This window comes from Grus americana, chromosome 2 (genome assembly GCF_028858705.1).
Source record: "Grus americana isolate bGruAme1 chromosome 2, bGruAme1.mat, whole genome shotgun sequence".
In the NCBI taxonomy this organism is placed as follows: Eukaryota; Metazoa; Chordata; class Aves; order Gruiformes; family Gruidae; genus Grus; species Grus americana.
Window position 1 is genome coordinate 2,533,493 of NC_072853.1, and position 22,806 is coordinate 2,556,298.

Genomic DNA, 22,806 nt, shown 5'->3' on the forward strand with positions numbered 1-22,806 from the left:
ATGGCTTTAAGCTGAAAGAGAGTAGATTTAGATTCGATATTAGGAAGAAATCCTTCCCTGTGAGGGTGGTGAGGCACTGGAACAGGTTGCCCAGAGAAGCTGTGGATGCCCCATCCCTGGCAGTGTTCAAGGCCAGGTTGGATGGGGCTTTGGGCAACGTGGTCTAGTGGAGGGTGTCCCTGCCCATGGCAGGGGGTTGGAACTAGATGGGCTTTAAGGTCCTTTCCAACCCAAACCATTCTATGATTCTATGATTCTATAAGTGCAAAAACTAGAACACACATCAGTGTAAGATCTATGGTCTAGGGAAAACTGTTAAAATATGCAATGAGTTAATGACAGGTCAGAAGGAGAGGGCTGCACTTACGCAAAACCTCTGACATCCCACTGATGCTAAAAGCATTGTGAGGCATGCCTTAGGGACATTTTACATCTGCGATTGCTAGGGTTTTCTCATCTGTATCATGACTGAAGTCATCAAAATGGGAAACAGAGGCAGAGAATCGAAGGAGAAAAGGTAATGCAAGCCATGTGCCTTGCATTAAAATGAAGTCTTTGACAAGCTAACATTTTTATTTGACTTTGCATTGCCTGTAAGGCTAATGACAGTCCATCCAGCAATGGAACATGTCCATGGAAGTCTTGAGGGATTTTAAATGTTAGATTATAAAATGGTATCCCATGTCAGTGATCCCTCATGATAATATAATACTGGCAATGCTTGGTGGGCTGCATTTGGCATAAGGTGCTTCTCTTGAAACACCTAGTGTGGCCAACGTTGAGGGCAGGGCATCGTTCTCGTCTGAGAACAAGACAGTAATTCACATGCTTACCTCCAAGGAGCTCATGGAGAGGGTGGAGACGGTCTCACTCTTGGACACCACACCTGAGTTCCCTGAGTCACCTGTGTCACACAGGCTGTTGGGAATCTGTGACTCGTTGGAGATATTTTGTGGAGCCAGCTGCTGCTGTTGTTGTATCATGGGGGAACCTTGGACCTCACTGCATGTCATGGTTACAGGCTCCCGTGGAGGACTCTTGACAACAAAGCCTGGATCAGTAGCCATACTGAGGTGGATGAGCCGTGTCTGGGGCATCTGGTCAATATTGATACTGTATTTGCTCTCGTCTTTGGGCGGTTTGGCCCGTAAAGTAGACGTGTTGGTAGGCAGAATGACATAGCTGGTGTCCAGTGTTTGCTCTTGTGCCCGGGAAAGTTCTGAGTCCAACTTCTTGAAGATGTCCCCATCACAGATGTAGATGGACTTAGGCGGCTGGTTCTTGTCTTTCTTCAGAGTGAGAGTGTGATTGCTGAACTCATTCAGGTTGATGGCCCCCAGGTAGTGTGGTGAGCCCTGAAGATGCATCTTGGAGACATTGGCTGGAAGACTGTTAAAGTTTGATGACCCCTTCTGGTGATTGAGTTTCAATTTCTCTTCATCTGGCAGTGATGGACGCTTCAGTGTTCCTGTGATGGTTGAGGTCCTGCAGGCGGTGATGTCTTTATTCAGCACTAGGAAGACACATAAGTATCCTTAGTACTTCACCTATGTTTTTATTAACACATCAATACACTTACCACAGTCACACCATGCTAGCATGTTCCCTTGGACCTCTCAGAAAGAGGCTATGGTGGCAGAACAGTGGTTTATACTGTTGTTGGTTTGTTGTTTGTTTGTTTTTTTTTTTAAATCCAGGATGCTGAAGGCAAAACCAAAGCTAGGGAAGAAAAAAACTTTCTCATTTTGAGGGAGTTCTCTGTGATGGGAATTTTCCAACACAATCATGGCCAAATCTCCCAACTAGGCCAACAAGTATTGTCATATTGATAACAATATCTTGAAAAGCAAATACATGTATACATATTTAGTACACGTAGTATATGTAAATATATGAGAGATATATATATATATTACTAGCCCATGGGGTAGAATTCTTTAAAATAAAAGGTTGCTTTCATGTCAAAAATTATTTTGATTCAGAAAATAGTTAAAATGCAGCATTATCAATGATTTCAAATGTAAAGTCTTGTTTCGTTTTGTTTTGTTTTGTTTTAAACTTGCTGAACTGCCTCAGGTATCTTTTCCCTGGAATGGTTTCAGTGTCAATAATTTGGTATTGTGAAACACACCACATTTTGTTATGAATTTCTAACTGCTCTCCAAAAAGCTTACATTCCAGTAATCATGCCAAGCCTTTGTGAGAGCTAATTATTTAGTGTTTCTCAATTTCCCTTGAGGATAGAAAGGAGTGCCATGAATATTCCTTAATAGGAGAGGAAAACCTTAAACTGAGGACGAGGTGAACATGCCAATTAGGAGGTATATAAAGGACACACAGACACTCACTCCCACGCAACACTGCCCACAACAAGACACCTGCTTCTTTTCTAGGCGTAAGAATCTATTGCTCAGTTGAGTTCGGGCTGTAACAAAGACCTTAGGAAGATAATGACGTCAGCCTTGATGTCTCCAGGCGATGGAAATCACAGGGGCAAAGTGGTGAGAGGCTGAAGGCTACTTACCCAGTATTTCAGCACAGGAAAGGAAAAATAAATGCATGTTCCCCTTCACCCATCTCAGAAGGGGGGAAAAAAAAAAAAAAGGTCCTTTTACCTATTTTTTTCCAAATGGACTAGAAACAGGGATCTTTGGGGTAACCTGATACTATTCAGCTGCTCCACCTGGAACAGAGGCAGGACATGACAGAGGCATCCCATGGGACTGAAGACACACTAATTTTTCAACCAACTCATACAGGGAGCGATGGATGCTGAAAGAGCAAAGGCCCCCTCAAAGACTATAGAGCAGGCAAGGCAGGATGACAAGGAGACCAAGTAGAATAAAAGAACTTTTAAAAAGCTTTCAAAGATAAACAGACTGGGTGTAACTATGGCAGCTGTGGTCATCTTGACATTGCTAAGAGGACATGCTAGGATAAATCAGAGCATTACAGCGTATTCATGACATATACTGTGGGAAGATGTAACTGAAGTCAAGCCCTTCGTTTGGGAGTGTCAGTAAGGTTTATTGATTCAGGCTCTTCTCCATGCTCATGTCAGCTGCAGAAAGTAGGTTTGGAGAGGTTCGCCCTTGGCAATCTCCAAGCATTGGAGCAGAGCGAGAGTTCAACATTGAGCTATGGACCCAATTCTACCCGTGAATTTAAGTGAGGGGGTTATAAGCAGTATCAGGCATATCTCCAATCCGTTATTACATGAGAACTGGTTCCTCCAGGAGAAATGATGGCCAGCAACCAATGGGCAATTTCTATTTTTTATTATTCCATAAGTAGAATGCATACGATGATGCACCATATAGAATGATCTCTAAAATGGGGACTATTATTAACTACTTAGCTTGGTGTAGACTAACAGTACTTTATCAGAGGAGGAATACATCTTCAGGCAGACATCTACAAACAAATTGTATAAGCAATGGAAGGGAAGCCTAGCCTGTCAGCAGGCTGCTGATCCAGGGTCCTCTGCCCTGAAGTCATGTGAAACCAGTCAGCTCCTTCCTTTCCTCTGGGAAGCTCGATTTGGGAGCAAGAAACTTGGTAGCAGATTCAGAAAAGCTCCTTTATTGCAGGAGTTCAGGGTCTGCCTTGGTTTCCAGCAGAAAGTGGGCTGCTGTCTCCGTAGCTGGTTGTGTGTGCCAACACCCAGCCTGGATGCATGTTCATTGAGTATGTGTTCAAGTCAGACCCGGTCTCACATGCACATTTTTTGCACGTGATTTTTTTGGAACTGAGGTCTTCGGTGTCAAAAAGGAAGAAAGGAGACAAATGAGAAGAGGGAGAGAGACAGAAATTAGATTAGAGAGTGTGAGACAGAGAAACAGAAAGAACAAAATGGACAGACCCTGAAAAGAGATAAATGGACAGAAAGAGACCATGAAATAAGATATCACAGGGATAAGTGTGATAAATATACTGTGAATTTGATAAGCATAGGGAGAAGGAGGCAGGCAGAGAGAAGGACAGGAAAAGATAAATAAGATATAGATAGATATTAGGTAGATAAATGATAGTGACAATGATAGACAATACACAGAAACACAGTGACAGAGATAAATGATGACAGAGATAGAAATACATAAATAACAGGTACAGCACGACGGACAACTGAGGACAGAGATAAATAAGTGATTGCAAGATAGAGAAAAAGAGATGAATTATAGATAAATACATTAGAAGCAGATAAATAAATGATAGATTAGATAAAGAAAAAGATAAATGAAAGGGACAGGTAGATGTGCATAGAAAGAGAGAGAGAGGAGAAACAGAAGAAAGAAAAAAGGGAGAGAAAGGGAAGGAATGAAGAAGGAGGAAGGAAGGAAGGAAGGAAGGAAGGAAGGAAGGAAGGAATGGAGGAAGGGTGATGAAGACAGAGAGAGACAGAAGCTTCCCCATGATGGTAACTGAAGACACAGTATGTACTGTCCTTGGCTAGGGGAGATCCTGGTTTGGATGATGTGAATTATTTTCAAGTGCCAAGCAAGCTGCTGGTTCTCTTGCTTGGGAGAGCGGAGAAGTCTGGGAGGGTAAATAAAAGCCTAAATATCTACAAAGGGTAAGAAAAAAACCCAAGCCAAAATGGTCAGGCATGCCAGGACCAGGAGAGCATGAAACCTGCAGAGACACACAGGTAGCAAAGGAGAATCCAGACAGCACAGACACCCCCAAGGGAATGAGAGAAAAAGGAGTTACTGGGGAAAGGGACTGTCAACTCATGCAGATCTTCAGGGTCACAATGAACATGTGTGATTGAACACACAGCAGAAAGGTGCAGGCAAAGGAGGAGAGACCTGACCCACCTCCATACGTACAGGCAGCTTACAACTGCACTAGAAGTGTGCATGGAGACAGATGGAGTGGTGGGAAGGCTCTCCAGAGTCCAGACCTTCTCAAAGACACCTCTCCTGAGCACAGAGCTGTCTGAGGTTGGTGTGACCCCCTTGGGCAGGGGTTGCTAAAGCAAAGAAGGATCACAGTAAGAAGAGATGGATCCAATCTCTTCTTCCTTGATTCTCTTCTCTTCTCTGCCACCGTGTTACATGGGACATAGGTAAGAAATAATACCTCAGAGGCAAGGCTTAATCTTAGTTAAAAGGCCAAGAAAACTACAGGGAAATCAGATAAGCAAAGCATAGGGGAGAATTAGGGGTGTTGCTTTCTTTTGGCCAAGGTTAAGAGTAAGGGCAGCCCACGCAAGTACATGCAAGACACTGAGACACACACAAATAAAACAGAAAGGAAAAAAATGGCCTAGTTCAATCCCCAAACCAGGTCACTTGTTGATTCTCACCTGTGATGTGCTCACCTGATCTACAAGCCATATCCACATCCTTCTCAAAATCGGTCTGAAAGACAGAGAACACAGAGGATGTGGTCAAAGGGAGGTGGTGGGGGAAAGAAAGCCATTTGGAAAATGCAAGACCACACTTTAATTAGTGAGGCAGACACAACCATTGCCAGAAGAGTGGAGGAGAGATGTTTTGCTTGGGCTTTGAAACATGGCAAACAGACCGCTTTTTTCCACCTGTGGCTTTTGAGCCTCAGGCAGTGATAAAACTGTAACATTGCTTTTCAGCTGGATTTATCTGGTCATCCATACACTAATTCCTGGGCTGCCAGATTAAAGTATCGCCCTGGAACACATTCATGCACATTACTAAAAAAGAAGAGACCGGTTCCTGACCTGATCTGCCTTGGATATATTACCCCAAACTTAGTCTAAGTGGATTCCCCTCCACTCATTAAAGAGATCTGGGGATACTCTTGGAACACTTTATACCCAGTGGGCTTTCTTGTGATCTGTCACCAAGTCACATGAAGTGGAAACAAGTCTCTGCTTCTGAAACTCCTAGCGTATAAAATCAATGGTCCCTGCAGGCACAAAGACTGAATAACTTTTTCAGGCGGTCTGTACAGCCAAATGAAACTCCTTTCTTCTCCCAGTATGAGTTAATCCTTTTTCTAAACCTTTTAGCAGATAACTTTTCAAAGAACTGGATACACTGAGTCACAGCGGGCAATGAGTTTCCATGGAGTAATGCAAAGGCCGCAGACTAGCAAAAGGTGGAAGAGTTCACTGATTATTTCTAGTATCATTTCAGAAAGAAGGTACTTAGTATAATTGTATTAATGTGATTGAATGCATTCCAGTTTAATACTAAGAAGAGTGTGTTTATGCCCCTGGGATAAATGCTTTAATATTAGCAGGTTGCAATCCAAGATTTTTTTAAGAGCTGGTTGAGGAATTATCTCAACCATCTTGATGCTAATTTCTTAGTAAATTATTTGGGATATCAAATAAATCTGAAAAGAATCTAAGAGAAATAAGACTGAACTAACGTTTAAATGGGCAAGTGGGATGACACAGAAAAATATAATCTCATTTTCATGATAGGAGTTCCAGAAAAATGTAACCGAACAGCCTGTACTAGTTCTACTGATAAATAAATAAAAGATAGGTTTATATTTAATACCAGTCAACAAGATTTTGTGGAAAACAGTTCTACTCAGCTAAGCTTCTTTTCACTCGTTTGGCAGATTTGGAGATTATTGGAAAATGTGACGGCAAAAATGCCACCCTGCAAAGCTTTTGATTTCTTTGGTTATTTTACAACTCAGTCACTGTAAAATAACATTGTACCCCTCTAAAAATATCAGTGAGAACTTATCATTCACATCTAGATTCCAGAGCTTTTTGAGCCTGAATGTGAAAAAACTGATTGTAAACTCTCTACTTCTCAACACATCCATCAACGGTGAAGAAGTAAATGCAATCTCATTGCTAAAAACTTGTAGCTGACAGAATTTTGCAAGGTGGTTGATAATGAATGAAAACAGGGAGTTATACACAGAGACAAAAATCTGAAACTTCAGAATAATGCACTTGGGATGGTGACAACAGAATAACAAATATAGCATCCACATTTTTAAAGGATGCTGAGAGTCTGAAGGGCATGTGGAAAAGGACTATATCATAGAATCATAGAATGGTTCCAACCCCCCTTGCCATGGGCAGGGACACCCTCCACTAGACCGGGTTGCCCAAAGCCCCATCCAACCTGGCCTTGAAATCTTCCAGGGATGGGGCATCCACAGCTTCTCTAGGCTATATAAATAATTTGAAGGGAAATATCTTGCAGAGAGACAATAAAAAAGCTTCCTTATTGAAAGGAAGATTGAGACTGGATATGATTACGGTGTCTATTATTGAAGGAGCAAAAGCACCAGGCATGCACCAGACATGCTTTCTAATTACACATAAATAGGCATAGCAAGAATCTAAGTCTGAAAATGAGAAGACTACACATTTAAATTAGAAATGAGGCACCTGTTTTTAACAAACACCTATGAGGTGTGGTAGAATTGTGTATCTCTTGATGTCTTAATTTAAAGATTGTGCTGTCTGAAATCAGATCTTGTACCCAAGCACAAGCTACTTAGCTTAGCACAGCAGTGACTGGGGAAAAAAAACCCAAAACATTGGGATATGATATAGGTCTAATATTAACTAGACGTTTTTGGAACTTGTTAAAATCTTGTGATTGTCCTGATGTCCTTACCCCAAACACAGAAATCAAATGCTTCTTATATCATCTGCATCATAACACTGAAGCAGATGCACGATGATTTCTCATAGCTTATTCTTCCACGGCCTTATCTAGGCTGTTTGTAAAGGACTTACACAACAGGACCAAGGTTTACAGTGCTTAAACTATGTTCCCAGTGAAGCAATGTGAACAAGCGTGCTTTTGCGAGAAACAAATCCCTTTGAGACAGCATCTTTATAACAATGACCCAACAGACTGTGATTAAAGCAGTATTAAACTCCTGCCTCTTAGCTTCAGCTAGGACAAGGCAGCATGATGATGGGGACGAAAAGGTCTGGAAGACCTGGGAGGTATATTTTGGCTTTCTATTTTCCAGGAAAGAAAGGATCTCGCCAAGATGTCTGCAAAACCTGGTGTGTAAGTTTGAGCCCCTTAATATTAGAATGAAAAGAAACCGGATTTGTGTGAAAGAGCCTACACTGAGTGCTACATTCGTTCAAGTACAGGTTTAAAGGAAAAAAGAATGATGATTGCAAAATCTATGATGGACAGAGCCCTTTGTTTATCAGTTATGAGTTAAAAATGCCCAAAGGTCCCTTAATAATAGACTAGGTGGTAGTTTTCCCTACCATTAGCTGAGCGTGTCCGTTCTGAAATGACCCCCCTGAGTCTCCGTTGCCCTCTTCCTGACGATCTACTACTCGGCACTTCACAGCATCCTGGACCTGCAGGAACAAATGGATTTGCAAAAGTCAGAGTCAGACAGGAACACCAAAACATACTAAATTCTGCTAAAAAAAAAAAAAAAAAAAAGAAAGAAAGAAAAGTCCTTGGTAGATCAAAAGAACATGGATCCAACTTCAGTAGCATTCAGGTATTAATTCAAAATGGTTTACATGTTACATATCTCACATACTAACAGAGCAACTCAAAGGTTTTACAGGTATCCTGGGTCACTGCGTTGGTCACTTCTAGTTGTTGATTTATATAGTCAAGAATAAAAATGTTTTCTGTTTTGCACCTTGCAACACATTTACAACGGATGCTATTGCATAAATCATTATACTGGGGTCTACAATGTCTGATTATGATCTTATATCAGCTGTAATATGTATCTGATGCAAAACTCACTGAAATCAATGGAAAAAAATGTCAGTGACTGCAATGGGAGTTAAATGCAGGCCCATATTCATAATGCAATTAGTTGAAGGAGTCTCAGCCAAGCCAGTGGTGTAATTCCATTGATTTCATTGGCCTGACATAAGAAATTAATCTGTTTTACTTAATTTAAAGGAGCTGTAAGAAGATAAAATGAATATTGAAAAAAAACCCCTTTCCTGTCTCTGTTATTAACAGTCTATCCGCTCAGTAGGATGAAAAGAATAAAAGAAACATAAAAGATTCGTCCTTTTCTTCCCTGATATAATTTACCATTTTAAATCTCCACAGGGAGGCTGGAGAGAATTTATTAAATTTCCTTGCTTGATTATTGCTAGCTTTACTTTCTAGCTCAAATATCTAGGCACTAATGCCAACATACAATCATTCTGTAAACCTGGGTGCCAGTTGCCCCTCTTGAAATTAAACAAACCAATTGGTTTTTTTAATATTCCATTTTTGAGGTGGGGTGTAAATGTTCTGGAAATATTAATTTTGGTGTTAAACAAGCAAAACCTGACATGTCAGCTAATGTAAGATTGTCCCCCAAATTCCACTCTGCAATACACTCAGCATGACAACCACCGATTCATCCCTCCTTCCCTCTGACCGATGACAATGTCACGGTCATTTTTGTAGTCACTGTCTACACAAAGGCAAAAGTTCACAGGATTAGAAAAGCTACCAGTCTGACTGGACGTTCTTCAGATGTTTTCTATGGGAATTATGTTGGTTATATAAAAGAGAACGACTCATTCGTCTCACCTCCCGCCTTAGGATGCAATGGACCATAACGATGACAAAGCCCTCCAACGAGTCAAAGACAGCAAAAAGGATCTGGAAGAGTGCTGACCGCCGATCTGTGATTGCCAGAACTGCAGACATCCAAGTGAGAGCCAGGAGAGGTAGGACCACACAGGAGCTCCAAAGGGATGCCCTGTCAAGGGAGAGGAAAAGAGAATTCAGCTCCACTTCAGCCTCACCAGCTTCCATGTGGGATGCTAATTCAGCCTCCTGATCCCACGGGGCTTCAGAAGACTTCTTCAGCAAATGTATACTTGTGCTAGATGTCTTCTGAGCCCCTGTCACAGGGATGCAGGAAGATGCTTTGCACACTCGCGCTACCAAAACAGGTGACACACGTTTCTACGGGAGGGACTACTTTTCAATGGTGCAGTCATGCATAAAACTTGAGGTGGGGAGGAAGGATGCAGATACCTCACTCCCCCTTTCACACCCTTCCCACTCTATGTCACTAGTCCACAACGATGGCATTTCCCAAGGAGGGGAGACAAAATACGATCACTGTAGGTTGCCAAAGGGAAGGGGAACAGTTGCAGCAGAGACTGGTTTGTCACGATGGCTGTCGGTACTTGGGTTACAGACACTTGGACTTCCACAGCACATGGAAGACACCAACACTGGGGACATGTGCCACTGTTTCAAGTGACTAAAACGGACAAGCATAGAGCTGATGTGGAGACCGATATTTTGCTGTTGCTCCCTTACCCTACAGCTGATGGTCCCTACAACACTACATCAACGAAAGTCAGCAGAACTGATACCTGACCCAATTTTTCTGTGAACAGAAAATTTTCTGCTTTCTTGTGTGATCTCCCCAGCTGAATGCTTTGGAAAAAAAAATACAGTTGTTTCTACATTTATCAATTATTGTAAATAAGTTTACTCTTGGGTGGCCATTCTGGGTTAAAATAACTTAAGATTCAAGGCACTTCTTAATTCACAAGACAGAAAACTGGACAAAACAGTTTTCTGTAATGCCAGTACTGCCCCATGAACCTCCGCTTTATCTATGAATGATGACTCTAGAAATGGGAAAGCAGCTCTGTTCCTATGGACTATTTAGTCATTCAGCTCTCTGACCAAAAAGGGTCCCAAACAATTTTAACATCTTACTAGGGAGATTTTAAGCTGTCAGTCATCCTATATATTTGGCAGCACTGGTGCACCGAGAGTACCAGGAGAATTTCTCTGTGGGCTTTTATCTAACAAATAAGAGTAGACATATGCGCAGGCTGAATAACAAGTTGAGCTTCAAGATTTTTCTGCGTCGAAAACCTCAATCTATATACTAACAAACGAATACAGGCAACACAATAAATTACAGGACAGATATCATGACACACGTTTTACAGTACTTACATGGGACTTGCTTACCATTTTCTGATATATTATCATGTTTTTAATAATGTTTACTTGCTGGTTATGCAGGTACTGCTCTCACAGACCTCAGTGAGAGTTTTACCTGAACAAAGCTGGAGCTTGGACACAGGTATGGACATCAGGATGTAACGCCCTGGCTTCAGTTAAGTGTTTTTCAAGGATTGTTACATCAGTTCTGCTGTAATGACCACATACTGAAGTGACAGGTTATTTTTCATAGTCATAATGATATTCTGATTGCAAATATTTCTACAACCTGTCCAGACTCAGATGTGTTCCTTAGTGGTATTATTAATCAATATAATTTATACAAGGGAACAGGTAAATGGAATATACTTTTTTTTTTTTTCTTCAATTAAAACAAGCATTATGAGACTTCCATGTAAGGTAAGGGCCATGACATAATCTGATACCTTGTAATTTTATACAGGATCACAAACTGAATGTTCTTTAATGTCCAATATGAACTATAATTTCAAAGTATTATTAAAAAAAAAAATGCAGTAGCCAGACAGCCCTTAAACAACTCCTAAACAGAAGTTTTTATTCCATTTCTCCCTCAGTCCTCTGAAATCTGCCTCATTATACTGAAATCTCTCTTTGCTATCATTCGCAGTTGTGCATTAATAAAACTGGCTAAGCAGTAAGTGCAGCAAAAAAATCAGAGAGGCAGAAAAAACAAATTGAAAGATAAAGCTTGCTCCATAACATGCCACTCTAGCTGTGTCTTCCATGCAAGTATCAGCAAACACAACATGCCTGATGTATGGCTTGGTAGATGAAGTCATTCCAGTAGCAACTTGCGATTGTGATTGCTGGAAACCAGCAAAGTCAATAGCGGCTGCTAGAAAAGGTCTGTACCAGACAACTTGGCTTCCTGGAATTACCTGGTCTCCCATCATACTCTTAATACACACATACGTGTACGTTACTACCACCAATGTGCAAACAAGAAACCTGGCAACCACATCTGAGAATGGATCTGACCTGTAAATACGGGTCTGAACCAGCCATCTAGATTTGGATGGGTTTTCCATTCTTGAAAAGAACCACAACATCAGATTGACAATGATTTGGATCTGATCCAAGATCTACACGTGGATTTGGGGTTGTCAGGGATGCTGCTGAGGAGGTAAATTATGTTTCTCTTTAGCAAATGGTTAGATCTCAATCCACTGGCTTCAAAACCTGCTTAAAAAAATATGCAGGCACCAGATGCAATGATCCATAATGACAGTGAGCTTCCTTCAGAGCTCCTGCTATCTTCACGCCGGACTCAGTGAGTCCTTCCCAGCCCCTTGCTCCATGTGTCTCCATATGGACAAATTATTCAACTTTTTTCTGAGTTGAGACATCATGATGGACTTCACTATTGCTCCCAACATAAGCAACTTTTAATCATCACTTAAATCTCTGCCCTTCCAACTCAGATGATGAAAACAGTATTACGCCACATATTCAGCTGGAGTAAATCAGGATTTTCCTAACTGAGTTGTGCTGAGTTACACCAGATGGCCTTTCTGCTCTCTTTGTGATTCACCTTGCAGATGCCTTCTCAACAATATTCATCCCTTACAAACATTATGGAAATGTTGCTTGACACAATGCGTAATCTTTATTCTCAGGCAGCAGATAGCAACAGGTCACAGGAATATAACTTATTCTAATTTCACTTTCAGAGCTCTGCTTAGCTTTTGAAATATTAAATTCAAAGAAAGTTCCATTAAAAAAAAATCATATCAAGACTGAAACTTTAGAAGAAAACTCAGGGGAAGATAAGTGGGTTTGCTGTGACATTGCCCTTAATTCTACTTGCTGTGAGCTGAATTCATAGCAGAACTCATACTTCTGCCACCCTTCCATCTGTCCCTTTTTTAGGAGGTACTGTGCATCCTTAAAAGATTTCAGAATAACTTAACCGACCTAAGAAACTTCACGTTAAGTTGCCATGTGATGTGAAACGAAATGATGATTTGTTATATAATGACATTGTGATTACCTAATGACTCTTCATTATGGATTATCTACGATCAATGAATCCAGGATTTTTATGGCTTGAGACAAAGGAATTAGCTGGCAGATCCTCTTATTTGTCCCATACATGACAGCACTCATGATGAGTGACAGCAATATCAAGGGAAGATCATTACACTGCATTGTGGAAGCATGAGGTTGGTTTGTTGTGTGATGACCATGACATGACAATGTTACTCAGCAGTACAGTTGTTGTGTCACGTTGTTCCTCCCTACCGCACCACGCTACTGCTGCATTGCAGAGGAAAGGCGTTACTTTGGGATAGGGCAATGTCACAGCACAGTGCAAACAAATATAATTACAATGATGTGTGACAACATGGCCACATGATAACATTGTCTACAACTTAGCAAAGATTTAGCCTTATGAAAGCACGTAGCAGACCCAGCTCTGGCAACAAGCAGACGGTGGCCTTTGGTCAAAATGTCAAAAACTAGCTGTGGTTTTGTTCTTTAGCTAGCTGGCAGCCTTGAGAGTCTTCATCTTTGCAAAAGAAGCAGGATAAACTGATGGCACTTAGAGGACAGCAATGGAAAGAGAAAGAAAATGGTTTTGGAAACAAAGATCTACATGAAGCAAGATTAAGAGGTCTGCACCCTGACAAAAGGCAAGTGCAAGGGGACACACAGTACATGCCAACAAAGATGTAAAGGGCCATTATAAAGAGGCAAGTGATCAATTCTTCTCATTACTCAACACTGACAGGGCAGCCAGTACTATAAGCTAAAGAAGCAGCAGAAGGAAAAATATAATTCAGAAAGCAGCTCCTGGAGATGAGCTCTGGAGAGGGAAATGGTAGGTGGACTCAACACATCAGACAATGGGTGGCTCCTTGCATGTTGCACAGAGTGGCACATGCTGCTCCACTATTCTGATGAGCGTCCTATTCCTGCATCACAGCAGTTCTGCTACAGGAAACCCACAGCACAAGGATTAGCTTTATTCATTCTCTTGTGCTTTATCCCTCCTCTAATTTGTATTCCTCCTAAAAGCAAGAGTGTTGCCCCAATTTTAGGGACAGTTTCAGAGAAACTCCCTTTAACTCAATGCCCATGTAACCAAGATAGGAAATCTGTAACTAGAAAAGAGGAGGCAGTGCGCATGCTCTTCTCATGCACAGGCAACACAGAAACACAAGATATTACTTCTATTTTCTCCAAAAGATGATTCTTCTATCAGTTGCTGCAATCTGAACCATACAACTAGGGGAACGGGAAATCAAATGCCTCCTAATGAGACAGGCATTCATGGTAATGAAGTATCTACAGGCAGACTGCTTGACCCCTAATAAGGGAAGTTGTTCTTTCACAATCCAAGCAAGGACCTGCAGGGCTCAAGTATTATCCCCAGGTAAGGATACAATTTCAAATTCCTTGAACTATGAGAACAACACTCTCCTGAGGAACAGTCTCCTTCATAAAACCAGCCATGCATGGAAATACCGATTCACATTAGTGCTGGAATTACAATACAGGCAGAAAATTTGACATCGAAGACTTCCTGAAATGTCTTTGAGTCCAGAAAAAGAGCAAATCCCTTAGATGGGAGATTTGATACATGAGCTTCTGATGATGTAAGAGGGATGATGCATGAGAAGGGTCGTGAGGACTCCCTGACATTGACTCTTGGATGGGTTGCCTGCAAGAAGAATACACTGTGCTAGGGCCTTAGTCCTGGGCCAGTTTCTTCCCCATGGTCAGAACTTGAGAGTCCATATTTGCAATGCACTGCCTGGTAGGACTTCCTTCCTTCCTTCCTTCCTTCCTTCCTTCCTTCCTTCCTTCCTTCCTTCCTTCCTTCCAATAGCAGTCCCTGGTATCTGCAGTGGATCTCCTCATTCAAAGCAAGTACAAAGAAAAGGCATGCCCCTAAGTTATTTTTTCCCTATCTCAGATAATAAAATTTCACAGGTAGCAAAGGCAAATTAATTATAAGGCAGTATTTCACAGGCTGAGGCTACCCTACAGGCAGCAATAAAAGGAAGGAAATACGGGAATAGAGGTCTTCCAATGGCAAAATATGCCCGGCTTCTTCTTGAGAACAACCTCAAGGGAAGGGTTTTTTTAACCCACACTTGTCAAGTCTAGTTAACCCTTAAAAGGTCATAGACATTCAAAAATTTCCATTTTATCACTTCTGAAGTCAAGAAATTGCACAATTTCCAGTGCATATTTTTTCACTTCTGTCATGATGACTACCTGCTCTCCCATCAGTGGTTCACCACGTTTTCCCTCAGTTACACATCCCCTTCTCTGACCCCCTCTCTCTTAGGCACAGATATTACCACAGAGAGTTGTTCAAAACTTGTATTATTTCCAAAAGCCAAGAAAAAAGGACAAAAGGATCTATCCTTTCATGCCATGCTATTCCAGAAATGAGCCTCTGAAATCTATGGGAGGTAAGCTGGAGAAGGCATGAGCAACCCCAGCAGGAACAAGGCAGGAACATCCTCGATGTGCTCTCTAGCAAACAATTATTGCTAATTTCAGGTCAGACAGGAGCCAGGAATTGTCATGGCATCTGATTTACATTACAAGACTTCAAACTGAATGGCAAAGCTGGTCCAAGGTCTGGGATGAAGGCCAGCGGAATGGTAGCATTGGCATGAAGCATAATCAGGGCTTTGCCTTATTGACAACCCCATTTACAATAGATTTGGAGGAAGAAAAACAGAAGCAGTTCAGCTGCAGAATGAAGTGGACGACAAGGGTAGATGAGGGCTGCGTGAACTAATTCATGTATTACTCAGTTGTCCCTTTGCAAGGACAAGAGTATAGGACACTTCAGGACAAACAACAAAACCAGCACTGGAATTAACCATCTAAGGTATTCTATCTGCTGGGAAACAAAAGACTTATCCTCTTACAAGAGCCCTCCAATTTCTATCAAATTATTTAAATTAGAAAAGCAGGATAAGAAGGAGATCTGGATTTCATATCCTTTTTTTTTTTTTTTTCTGATTTGAAGATGAATCAGAACATGTGATTTATGATAGACCAATGTCAGACAATTTAGGAGAAGGATTTGAGATTGTTTTACCATTTAAATGAATTTACTATGAACTGAAAGCATCTCCTATTTGACAGTCTAATTTATTAATAGTAAAACTTCTGCTGGTTTAGCATTCCTCTGCAGTCGCAGGAAACTGAAATACAGTGACCTGCTAATTCCAGACTTGTGGTACGAATGTCTGGACCAATGCCATCTCACCATCTCAGCAGTGGACGCACTGTTGCAAAAGGTATGTAAACGACTTCAGCAGTCAAAAATGAATGAGATTTTGGGTAGTTTTTGTATCTCATAAAACCTGCTAGCTCTTAATAGAGGTGATTACATGTTCTCTTCTTCTAATGACAATTGGGGGTTTTTTTCAGAAATGTACTTTTTTCCCTAAAATCTTTAGGATTTTATATAAATGGCTCAGTTTTCAGAAAAAAATATTTCTACATTTTCTTCATATTATATTTCTACATTTTGAAATTTGGCACTCAGCTGCCTATTTTTTTAGATTAATTAAAGGTAAGAGTTTTGAAATTGCAAATGTCTAGATCTGAGACTGTTTCTTTCACACATTTTACAGTGTTACTTTAGACATCAAAACCAAAATATAGCATCACTTGGAAATGATGTAGATGACAACAAAATTTCAAAAAGGGAAGGAAGACGGACAAACCTTCCCTCATCGCTCTCCTCCCTACCTTAACCTTTGGGAAAAAAGCCAAATATATAAATAGGAACAATTTCTCCAGCAGAACAAAGCTCTGGCATTTTCATATTTTTTATATATATATATTTTTTTTTTTACTAACTCCAGCGGCATCTAAGAGATTTAATAGCATTTGACTTTTGTAACTCAGAGCTATGAAGCACTTTAAGATTTTGAGAACTAATTCCAAGTGCTTTTAGGGGTCCAAAAAGAGGCAGTCAACACTTATCAAATCAGAACTGCAGCCCTACGAGGTATTAAACTTAATTCTAACCTTTTATAAGAGAAAAAAAAAAAACACTTGGAGGTGATTCACCAACTCACTTAAATCACACTCAATGCTCTGCAGCCTCTGGAGTAAAAAATCCTCAAGCACATGCTTAAGTGTTTGGCCCCCATCCACCATCAAATTTAACGGGAACCACATCTTTAAGTCTGTAACTCCAAGGACTAAATTAAATGGGGGCATTAAACATATACCCAGCTTCAAACAAATGAAGAGTCCCTTTGTCTTCCATGGGCTGCTCACATGCTTAAATCTAGGCATGTCATAAAGTGCTTTTTGGGATCTAGCCCATCAGCTTTTGGTCCAGGGATGTTGCAGGAGCCCTACACTACTCATGGCCCACAGAATGAGGTCAGGGAGAGTTGGGGATGTGGGGAGGTGGGCAGGGAAATGGGGAGAGAAAACAAACAAGGGCTGGTGAGTGCAGGGAAATGAAAGAGGGAAATAAAATAAATTATAAAAAAAAAAGAAAGTGGAAAGAAAGAAAGAAAAGAAGTTGAAATTAGAGGAACTAACATGGCGTTACTGGTGGCTGTGGCCGAAACTTCAGCAGAAGAAACTACTCCACACTTGGAACATTTGAGCGTCATGCCGTAAAGGGGCACTGCCATCTGACTGCAATTAAAACCAAAAGACTGAAACAAAACAAAACACTTTGCTTATGAACACAAACGTAGAAAGGAAAGGGAAAGAGAAGCCAAAAGAAAGAAAGAACGAAAGAAAGGAAGGAAGGAGAAAGGGAACCAACCAACCATACCCAGTTTGAAAAGAGAAATGGAAGACAGGCAGGAATAAAACTCTCTCATCTGTACCACTCCAGATGTGGGAATTGGGAAAAATGTACAATTCAGAGACGTGTTGGTGCCGCTGGAGAGGGTGGAACTGTGTTGGTGAATGTTTTGCCAGATTCAGGGTGTCTCTCTCTGGCACCCACGGAAGAGAAACCGGTACTGCTCTCCCACTCTCCACCTCCTTATTTTGGTTCGTTTTTGAGAAATTGCTGTTTTCCCTCCTGGCCTTTTTGCTCCAAAACAAAAAAGGTGGCAGGGTTGTACAGTAGAAGGCAAGAAGTAGGGCTGTGGGGACTGTGTCTGCTTATCTTCTTTCCTACAGCAATGCAAGAGATACATCATATATTTTCTCCACTGGCCCTTTTGTGCTAATCCTCGCCTTGGTGGGGATACCCACGTGGCAGCTGACCAGGAGATAGGTCACTCTTTGGTTGCTTAATCTGTGATGAAGGACATGCAAATGGGACTCTCTATGTCCTGAAAGTCAAGCATGAGCTTGGGTGTTTTGTAAAACCATCAACCTGCCCTGAAGGGAGCCGGACTGGCTGACTACTTTTGAGACATTTCTTCTCTCAGATCTTGTTTTGGAGCTGAAAACATCTTTGGGATGAACTCTGAGACTTATTCACATCAGTTGCTCCCACTTTTTCTGGATGGGATCAACCACAGAACCAGGCCATTGTGGGCTGGTGGTATAAGGGGCTGCAGGGATCTGCTAAAGGGCATGTCCTCATGATTTTTTGAAGCTAATATGTGTTAACCCACCTAGCTAACCAGCCAGCTCTTACTCAGGAGCTGAGAAGCCACATTAGCTTGGCGTTGGCCCTGTTTCTTCCAAAAATATACTACTTTGTGTGCACTCTCTGGTTTGCACAGATAGACATCCACATCAGATCTGGCTTAGAAAATGGGCGGAAGTCTGCAAAACATCCTACAGACCTGTGTGCAGTGCCTCACATCAGAGAAGGCATGAACGTCACTGCCAAAGGACAGCAGGTCTGTCATTCTTGGGTGATGGCAGTGGCGCTGGTGAGGGGTGATGTTCGAAGGTACCAGACATCGGGGGTTTTACAGGCGTACCCTGCCTGGGAGAGAGATTAGGAAACTTGACAGATCATTTCTTAACTTTTATGGCTTTGTGTTCAGTCTCACTGCAAAAAGGACATCCCCATGAACACCAACACAGCATTACCAGTGGTCCTAGTGGCCCACTTTCAAATGGCTATTGATTGGTCTTTTAATTAGTTACAGTGACATAAGCCATTACACCCTTCCAGAATAATGGCTAAAGTATCCCACAGAAACTTTCAGCCTTCAGACACAGAGAAAATTAGCTGCTGTGTCAATAGATACATATCTTCCAGGAAGGATGGTGTAAATCCAGTGAGGACAATGGCTGAACCAAAGATAAAGTGGGTCTTGAGAGGCATTAAGTGCACGACCCTTAAAAAAAGACAGCTTATCCCCAGATCTATAAGCCACAAAGAACAGATAAGCAGAGACAGAGAGAGGCAGAGATAGGCAGCAAAAAGAAAGTAGATTGAATTTGAGGAATTTGATGGAAAACTATACCAGAAAAAACATGAATGACACTGAATCACAAAGAACTGGCCAAAAGACCACTATAACACACAACTGTAACTGCTTTTGGGTGTATTTATGCAGAAAGTTGTAAGCAGTAGGCACAAATGTGGATACATTTATATTCTAATTTGTTCTGGCTGGGGGCATGAGGTTGTTAATATGTTGAATTTCCGTAGCAGGTTTATATTGGTGCCTGTACGTATGAAAGGGTAGCTAATGAAATAATCACAGTGAATAATGCCTTCATTTAATTTAGCTTTTTCTGCTTCCTAAATATCCACAAACAGCTCACGGACTCATCTGGTGTGTTCACTGGAGCCTGGACTTTGCTACCTTTTATTGAACAGTGCTTTACACCACACACGGCCCAAAGAGCAGGAGCACTGCTTCCAATGTGAAACATTCCCAGATGAAGGGCAATCCGAATCCGTTCCTATTTTAATGTAGTTATTATCTTTCCAATTACTTTCTTCTCTATGCACTGACAATCCAGCTCTGTTACACCCCACCAGGGCAGTCGCGCAAAGAATATTTCACACAAGGTATTGGGGCAAAGTTTCTCAAGTCCTCTCTATAATCAACGGAGAGATAAAAGGAGTAAAGGTCCTCTAAGGGGCAAGTTGGAACAACTAAACAAGGTTCTCGTCTCTCTCCAGCAGTTACAGAGGAAGCCTAGGGAGATTAAACTCAGCAGGCTAAAATTAGCTTTTGTGAATATACCCTATAGTCTCATTCTTCTTCCCTGGCTGCGTGAACACACAAATGCTTCTGGAATAAACGCTGGCTGAATAAGTTTAAAATTCATTTTAAAGGTTCCTGCCTCTGACATTAAAACGTTCGTTTTTAGTAGCTGTCCCGTCAATAGAGCTCAAACGCTGTCGGTGCAGCTGACCAGGAACGGAGATTGTTCTGCTGGGACACACTTGCACAGTTTTCTCCCGTGCCCAGGCAGGAGTTGGGGTAGTTGTGTACGTTTCTCCGGCTGTCCAGGTAATCACGCCCAACTCTCTGCAGCCTGGTTTTGTGATATATCTATGAAATCATTGCCATTAGAAAGTCAGCGTTTTCTGACGGATGTGACAACAGTAATCATAGCAATTTCCTCCGCTAAGTATAGGGCAAAACCTATCGTGTCTCTGGTATTAGTTCACGGGAACTGTTAGCACTGATTTATTTGTGCCAACTGATCTGCGCTATGTGTGCTAGGCTCCTCTTAGTGATCAGCAGGTCTTTTTTTTTTTTCCTCTCTTTTTTTTTTCCTCTCTTTGTTTTTTTTTTTTCCTCTTTGTTTCTGTTTTTGCAACTCTGAACCATACTTCTTGCCTCTGCTAAAGGAAACACAACGTTTCTTTATACCATCTCCTCAGATCCAAACATCTCCAAGGCCGTTACTCGTTCTGATTATCTTCAGATCTACCTTCCAACACGGTTCCCAAGCCCAGGCCAGGAGCGGCTAGCTAAAGGGAAAGGGCACCAGAGCCCTCAAAAGTGCTTCCGCACTCTCAGCGGGTGCACTTCGAAAGGAGAACAAAATCATCGAGCACAGAGAAGGCTTAAAAGTGCTGCACACACACACACGGACACGAAAGAGGGGGGAAAAAAGAGAAAAGAAAGAAAAAACAAAGAACATCAGAAAAATTACTTTTTTTTTTTTGCTTTGTAGGTTTTGTTTTCAAAGTACAACTATGAATGTGATCAATAACCAGCTGCTATGTATTAAATAAGGTCATTCTGTATGCAGTTTAGATTAGAGACGGAGACACTGATAGTAACTCGCTGCTCTGCTAATCCAATAAACCATTTATTTCAGCGCTGACTTTCAAGTGCAATTATCTTGCTACAGACTCTGCCTGCAGTTTGGGTATTTTCTTGAGTTCTCTCTTTGTAAAGAAGGCATCATCCAGAATAAAGCACTCGCTTGTTAGCAGCTGCTTTAAGCAATGCGCCAAGGTCACTCCTTCACGTACCTGTTCAACCCAGCAGCAACCGACACCTCTGGTCATCCAAATGTGCTTAAGTCTCCTCTTATTATCACGACCCTGGCACTGCTCAGGCATCGAGATCCCCCTCTTTGCTGCATCGAGGCACAGTGCTGCCTAGTCACGTCAACACGCTGATAAAACACGAACCTTCACAAGTTCCTGTGCTTGTCCCCTGGCTGGGTAAGGGCTTGTTTCTGCCCTCGGTTTTGCTGCCATCACTCAATTAAAAACCACTTCCACCAGAACTACTCAATAGTGCAATGACAGAGCTATTGAACCTTGTCTGTACTTTCTGCCTCTGCCCTCTGAGACTCAATTTTAGGGCCCAAGGCTTCTGCAGCACTGCAGTGGATAAAGCAGCTTATCCTCTCTGTGAAGCCTGGGAGTGCAGCAAACAAGGCACCAGGCACCCATGCTCCCTCTGCTTTCACAGACAGGGTATATCCGGTGTCTTCTCCACCAGCTTCCTAAAGTTTTAGGTTCTGCCCGTAGCCATGGTGCAGTGGCATCAGAACATCTCTTGCTCTCCTTGTCTCTTCATAAACAACTTCTTCCTTCAGGAATACGATTGTTATCTGCAGTGATAAATCAAATGCCATCAACGGACAAGTGAGAGCACACAACCCTGTCTTTTCTAACAGCAGGTAAGGAGATTCTCTGATTGCAACAGCAAGCCAAGTAAGGCAATGGAAAATAACATACTAACAGCAGCAGCAGCCAGGCTGACCTGTGCATTTGATTTCACTCAGAGTGTCAGCGTGCCATTTCTGTCCTTTGCTTGGAGCATGGCACAGCTCAGGGATAAAGTCTGAGCAGGCTACAGACTTGTTTCTAGAAATGAAGATGAAGGGGGATCTCATCCTGCTGGAGCCAATGAAAAGGCTAGCCATTGCCAGCAGAGTCTGGAAGTAACCCAACAGGGAGCCCTGCACAGTAGCTGCCGACCTGGCCAACCCCTAGTGAGACCAAGGTGATAAGAACTGTGGAGTCGGCTCTTCAATTTACACTACAAAGAAAACCAGGTAACACAACCCCCAAACTTCAGGGATGGCTGTGGAGAAGATAAAGAACCTCAGGTGGCATCAGAAATGTTCTTTGCAGAAGAGGTTTCTTTACTTACCAGTCCTCCTCTTTACACATCCATCCATCTACTAATCTGTTCACTGCTAGACTTCAAAGACCTTTTCCTTAAAAGTATCACATACCTTTGCTGTCCTTCAGCCACCTGCCAGCCATTAGACAAGACTTCTCCCTTACACAGCCCATGCCATGTGCCACACTCGGCAATGATGAGTCTCTCTCTGATCCAGCTGCTGTCTCTAGGAGTTAGTGAGAAGAGTCACTTTGCTCTCCCTAATCTTTGGGAGGATACATCAGCCTGGGCTGAAGCCATTTTAACAAAGAGATGAACTTCTAACCTTCCTCCATAGTAACACAGTGCTGCTTCTTGGATCTTTTGCCTCTGCTGCACTGAATGACAAGGCAGAGAGGTTAAACCAACTGGGTTTGGGTTTG

The 22,806-nt window shown here is 41.9% G+C and overlaps 1 protein-coding gene across 2 annotated transcripts in view; it reads right to left on the reverse strand.

Moving 5' to 3' along the window:
* Positions 1 to 22,806, reverse strand: part of ADGRB1 (adhesion G protein-coupled receptor B1) — a 283,833-nt gene that overhangs the window by 17,024 nt on the left and 244,003 nt on the right. The window contains exons 25-29 of one of the 2 annotated variants that reach the window (XM_054816237.1): positions 17,451 to 17,549; positions 9,489 to 9,660; positions 8,195 to 8,290; positions 5,309 to 5,363; positions 834 to 1,513 (exon numbers count right to left, since the gene is read on the reverse strand). In XM_054816237.1, coding sequence (XP_054672212.1) covers positions 834 to 1,513; positions 5,309 to 5,363; positions 8,195 to 8,290; positions 9,489 to 9,660; positions 17,451 to 17,549 — 1,102 coding nt within the window. The remainder of the gene's footprint in view (positions 1 to 833; positions 1,514 to 5,308; positions 5,364 to 8,194; positions 8,291 to 9,488; positions 9,661 to 17,450; positions 17,550 to 22,806) is intronic. The other variant, XM_054816238.1, reaches the window with a different exon arrangement.